Raw genomic sequence first — 5,205 nt, forward strand, 5'->3', positions numbered from 1 at the left:
CGCGGTGCTGGTGCGCAGGCCCGGCACCCGCCGCAGCAGGACTCGCAGCATGGTGGCGGCGGCGGGGCTGCACCCTGTGCTGCCAGGGTGCCCGCACGCCTTCTGGCAGCAGCGGCCTGCTGGCGGGGCAGGCGCCGCCACCAGACAGACCGCTGTGGGGCGCGCTGCCCGCCTGCCCATGCCTGCTCTGCTGCTGCTGCTGCTGCTGCTTGGGGTGCCGCCGGAGCTCCTGCGGCTGCTGCCCTGGCTGCTGCCGCCGCCACGCCACGCCGCGCCGGCGCATGCATCTTGCCAGCTGCCGCAGCTGCTGCCTGGCCCATGCAGCCCGCTGCCGCCAGCCTCCGCGGCCATCTCTGCTGCCTCCCTACGGTGGCAGAGCATGCCCGCCACACTGCCTGCCGCCAGCGCCGCGGCCACCTCATCAGCGCAGCTGCCCAGCAGGTGCACTGGCTGCGGCGCCAGGCAGCAGGAGATGGTGGCCTCCTCCAGCAGGCAGGCGGAGACGCGCAGCTGCACCCTCAGGCTACCGGCGGGGTGCTCCCAGGGCTCCGCTGCGGCGTGGGAAGAGGCAGATGGGGCCAAGGGTCGGTGGGGAGGTGCCAGGAAGGTGGCAGGGACTCTGGTATGAAACGAATCATGCAGGGGCAGTAACCTGGGTGCCTGCACTGCTGCCGCAGCCACGTGCCTGCATCGTACAGCCCCTGCCCAGGCACCTCCGCCCGCCAGACGCCGCCCGCGCCGCCGTTGGCTGCCGCCTCCCTGCAGGCATTCCACACGGGTCAGACATGCGGCAGGCTCAGCTGGCCAGCGGCAGCCTGCCATGCGTGCGCCCCGGGTGTGCCGTAAGGCAGCAGCAGTAGCGGGCAGCACATGCGGCGGCACCTGAAGGCGGATCCCGTCAGCAGGCGGCGCTTGCCCTGGATCGTGGTCACCTCCACACCAAACAGCAGGTCCCCCCGTGGCACCGAGCCGCCAAACATCTCGAGATCCTTGGGCCCTGCGCCGCTCCCAGGGAGGGCAGGCACGGACACGGCGGGCATCATTTGTTGGTGGCCGCCTCGCCACCCGTACGTTCCCTTGCTGCGCGCCTTGCTGCCCCCCAGCCCCGCTGCCCAGTACCTGCGCGGCGGTACTGCGGGTGCGGCTTCTGGCGCAGCACCAGCACCAGGTCCCCGGGCAGGGTGTCCACCGCTTCCTCCCCGTCCCCCTCAAACACCAGCCGGTCGCCCTCGCGGGAGCCCCGGCTGCAGCCACAAACAGCTGGCAGCCCGGGCAGCGGGCCGCTGGAGGGCAGCAGCAGAGGGGGCCTCCGGCACCGCGGCTTGGGGCCATCAGCAACACGCCGTGGGGCCCTCTCCCCGCCCACCGGGCGCCCACCGTATGATGCAGTGCACGTTCTTGGTGCTGAGGAAGGCGGCGCCGGCGGGCCTCACCCGCCGCCGCTCCACCGCCACAGTCTTGGTGCACCCGCCGTTCAGCTTCTGCAGGGATACAGGCACCTGGGGGCGGGGACGGCGGGGGAGGGCCGAAAGGGTAACGACAAATGCCCCTGGCGGAGCACCTGGTACCAGGCACGCCGGACGCAGCTGTAAGGTTCACCAGCACCCTACTCACCAAGCACCCCAAGCCTGCACCACACCACACACTCCACACCACCACCGCTGACAGGCCCCACCTCCTTCTCCAGAGGGGGGTGCTTGGTGGCCTTGGCGCCCATGCGGCGCAGCCGGCTGAGCTCCGCCACCCCGCTCCTCATCAGCGCCGCCTCCTCGGGGCTCAGCACCGGCAGGCCGCGCCCCGGGTTGGCGTCCTGCGCGCACACAGGCGCATGCATGGCAGTGCCAGGGCGGTGTCAGGCGCGGCGGGCGCAGCAGCAGCCCGCCAGGGTTCCATGCCATGCGGCAGGCAGGTGTCCCAGGCCGGCTGGCGGGCCGGGATACCCACCATGTAGTCCCGGCACTTGTCGTACACCGCCCGCTGCCCCTCATCCGACAGCACATCAAACGCCTCCACCACCTGCACGAAGCATGAGCAGGGCAGCACAGTGCAGCGCAGCACGCATGCCGGCGGGTGGCAGGCCATGCATATGCCCACCGCGTTCATGCGGTGTGCCCAGTGCCTGGGGCCCGCTAATCGCACTAGTGGTATAGTGGTAGCATAGGTCCTTGCCACGGACCAGACCGGAGTTCGATTCTCCGCTAGTGCAGACGTTTAGGCCGCGGCTAAGAAAGGCCTTCTTTGAAGGCGCTGGAGCTAGTGTCTAAACCCTCCGAGAGGGCACAGGTTCGATTCCTCCCATGTCGAAACTTTGTGAGGACAAACGCGGCATAGCTGACCGGCTCAGCGCCAATCCAAGCCAATTCCTTCGGGAACGCCTAATAGAATCGCCAAGGCTTCGGCACAGGCCTCCACGGGACCCATTCACTACTAGTGGGGGGTACTGCACTTGGCGCGTCGGGCAGATCAAATAATGGTCTAAAGCTAGACGTTAAAACCGGGAAGTGAAGCTTGTGGAGGCTCTTCCCCACCTTTACCTGGGGCCCGCTAAGGGCCCCGCCGGCCCTCGCCCCACACCCTGCCCGCCTGCTCCGTCACGTGCTTGCCCCCCCCCGCGCCTGCTTGAACTTCTCTTGGATGGCGGCCTGCTGCTCCACGCCCTCCGCCTTGTGCTTGTCGGGGTGGTACAGCAGGGCCAGCCGCTTGTATGTCCTGCGCACGTCGGCGGCGGACGCTCCCCTGCACGCGCAGGCCGGCCGGCTGGCTGGGTCGGGCGGTGGGAGCCTTGCGGTCGCCGCTTCAGGCCATGCACCCCAGCCGCTGGCTGGCAGCAACTCAGTGTGCAGATGCGAGCAGGCATCATGCATGCATGGAGGCATGGAGGCATGGGGCTCCCGTTGCTGGCGGCTGCCGCTGGCCCACCTGGGGATGCCCAGCAGCTGGTAATAGTCGCGGGCCGGGTCAAAGCGCTTCTCCGCCACCCGCGCCTCCTCCCGCTCCGCCCGCCCCTCTGCCGCCGCCTGCCGCGCGGCGCGCGCCGCCTCGGCGCGCTGCTCGGGCGTCTGGTAGGCGGCGCCCTCGCGCTGCCGCCGCTCGCCCTCGCGAGCCTCCTCGGCCACGCTGCAGCGTGGGAAGACGCGATGTTGGCAGGCGTGGCGCGTGGCACAGCGCTGGTCGTGCCGGCGAGGCAGGCCCAGAGTAGAGGCGGGGTGGCAGCTGCGTGTCCCAATCCGTGGGCAGCAGCACGGGCAGTCATCCCCACTGTGACGCACCGCTGCTGCTCCGCCTTGGCCTTCATCTCAGCCATGAGCCGAGACAGGGCAGCCGGGTCATGCACCCGCAGAGGGCCGCCGCCGCCCCCTCCCCGCCCCAGGCGCTGCCTGTTGAACTCCGCATTGCGCTCAGCGATGGCCGCGGCTCCCTTACCCCTGCATGGGTGGCACCCTCATCGCTGTGTGGGGCGCAGGGCAGGCAGCGAGGGTGTCCAGGCAGCGGCGCAGCGGAACGGCGGCTGCCGGCAGCCGAGGGGGCACTTGGCTGCCTCGCTTGCAGCAGCGCCTGCGGTGCGGCGCAGGCTTCTCTCGCCTGAGCTCTATGGCGCCAGCCTCCTCCATCAGCGCCCGCTTCAGCGAGGGTAGTTCTCGGCCCTCGAACTGCCTTCCCAGCCGCGCAAGGCAATGAAATATCGACAGGGGCTCAGAAGCGGAGTTCAAGCCACCTCGTGGCTACCGAGGGAAGGAGCGGTGCAAGAGTGCAGCGGGCGCAGCAGGCGCTCCGCGCAGAGCGCGCCGCCACCGCAGTTTTGGCTGGCATTTGGCTGGGTCACAAACCGGGGTCCAGTTTGGGAGGCATTTATATGCAGCGGCTGTGCCATAAACCAACCCCAGGCCGATGCACAGCCATAGTTGGCGACAGTTGTCAGCAGTTGACAGTTGTCTTGCGGTGCCACTCATAGTCTTATATGGTTACAGGGGGGAAGGGGGGAAGGGACCAAGCTGGCATGCTGACTGTGAACAGTCACAGCGCAGCGTGGGCACGTCCAGATCACGGACATCACTAGGGGAGGGAGATGTGTCGTTGGGCGAGGGGATTCCTTCGAAGGAATTCGGGAGGGTTCTGTGCTTACCGCTGGGGCAGCGCTAGCGCAAGCAGTTCAAAGGGGGCTTTCAGCGGTTCGGGTTGATGGTCGAGTCGTCCAAGATAACTGGGGAGAGAGCAGCAGGGGCAAGGGCGGAGGAGGTGGGGTCCAGAGGAAGCGGAATGGGCGCTGCCGCCTGGCGATCAAGCGCTGCCCAAGTCGGGGGGGCGCAGGTCAGTCAAAGGGAAGGGAGGTGAGGCAGGTGATTGGGATTGCAGGGGGTGGAGGGGTTGTGACGGCGCGCTCATTATATTCATTCAAAAGGTGGTCGCGAGGAACAGCGGGAGGGCGGAAGTCAGGGTGGCGCGCAGGGGCGTGGCGGACCGGCCCTCGGCGCACGCCAGAGTGCCGCGCGCTCAGTGGAGGACCTTGATCGGGGCCCAGTAGGAGCCGTCGCGGCGGGTGTAGGCCAGCACGTCGATGGTGTACCAGGCCTTGAAGGGCTCAAAGGGGCACACAACCTGCGAGGCGGCGATGGCAGCAACGCGGTCAGGGAGTGCGAGACCCGGGGAGGGCAGGGCGACAGTGCCTCGCGCCGCCCAGCTTGCTCCCAGCACACGCTGGCCTGGTCAGCGCCTCACCTTCACTTTCACGGTGAACCCGTACTCGCCCTTGATCTGCCTGCCAGCCTTGCCTGCAGTGCACCACACGGGCGGGGGACAGGTGTCAGCACCTCTGGAGCCACAAATGCCGCGTGGAGCACTTGGCTGCTGGCGGCAGCATCCCTTGCTGTGATGCTGCAGCTCAATGCTGTGCATGGCGTGCGGGGCGGCGCGCTGCCTGGCACCCCCGCGGTGAACACCACGCACCGGGCACCCAGCTCTTGTAGCACGCGCCCACGGGCTTGGCGGCGACGGGCTCGCAGCCGCCCACGCCGGGGTGGTTGGCATCCCATTCCTCCTTAAGGGCGAACATGGCTTTGATGAAAGCCGCCTCGGCAAAGGGCTTCTGCGGCACAGCACACAGCACAGGGATAAGAGGGGGAGCAGATGGGGCTCTGCAGCTTGGAACCGGCGGCAGCGGCGCAGGCGCGCGCGGCGCCAGCATGCGCGCCCCCCCGCGGTCGCGGG

At 68.8% G+C, this 5,205-nt stretch overlaps 3 protein-coding genes across 3 annotated transcripts in view; all 3 read right to left on the reverse strand.

The window, feature by feature from the left end:
• CHLNCDRAFT_133379 (hypothetical protein) overlaps positions 1–2,103 on the reverse strand; it is a gene marked incomplete at both ends in the record, with an annotated part of 2,853 nt that extends 750 nt beyond the window's left edge. The window contains 9 exons of the mRNA XM_005852118.1: positions 74–116; positions 369–551; positions 653–759; positions 883–997; positions 1,120–1,244; positions 1,378–1,499; positions 1,676–1,810; positions 1,945–2,016; positions 2,095–2,103. Coding sequence (XP_005852180.1) covers positions 74–116; positions 369–551; positions 653–759; positions 883–997; positions 1,120–1,244; positions 1,378–1,499; positions 1,676–1,810; positions 1,945–2,016; positions 2,095–2,103 — 911 coding nt within the window. The remainder of the gene's footprint in view (positions 1–73; positions 117–368; positions 552–652; positions 760–882; positions 998–1,119; positions 1,245–1,377; positions 1,500–1,675; positions 1,811–1,944; positions 2,017–2,094) is intronic.
• A 488-nt stretch (positions 2,104–2,591) lies between these two features.
• CHLNCDRAFT_133380 (hypothetical protein) lies at positions 2,592–3,304 on the reverse strand (the record flags this gene model as incomplete). Its single annotated transcript, XM_005852119.1, has 3 exons — positions 2,592–2,736; positions 2,920–3,117; positions 3,270–3,304. 3 exons carry the CDS (start codon positions 3,302–3,304, stop codon positions 2,592–2,594), a joined length of 378 nt encoding a protein of 125 aa, XP_005852181.1.
• Positions 3,305–4,491: 1,187 nt separating this feature from the next.
• The window catches only part of CHLNCDRAFT_133381 (expressed protein), a gene marked incomplete at both ends in the record, with an annotated part of 3,430 nt that continues 2,716 nt past the window's right edge, over positions 4,492–5,205 (reverse strand). The window contains 3 exons of the mRNA XM_005852120.1: positions 4,492–4,596; positions 4,717–4,769; positions 4,945–5,083. Of these exons, the coding sequence (XP_005852182.1) occupies positions 4,492–4,596; positions 4,717–4,769; positions 4,945–5,083 (297 nt within the window). The remainder of the gene's footprint in view (positions 4,597–4,716; positions 4,770–4,944; positions 5,084–5,205) is intronic.

The sequence above is a fragment of the Chlorella variabilis genome, assembly GCF_000147415.1.
Source record: "Chlorella variabilis unplaced genomic scaffold CHLNCscaffold_1, whole genome shotgun sequence".
Classification (NCBI taxonomy): domain Eukaryota; kingdom Viridiplantae; phylum Chlorophyta; class Trebouxiophyceae; order Chlorellales; family Chlorellaceae; genus Chlorella; species Chlorella variabilis.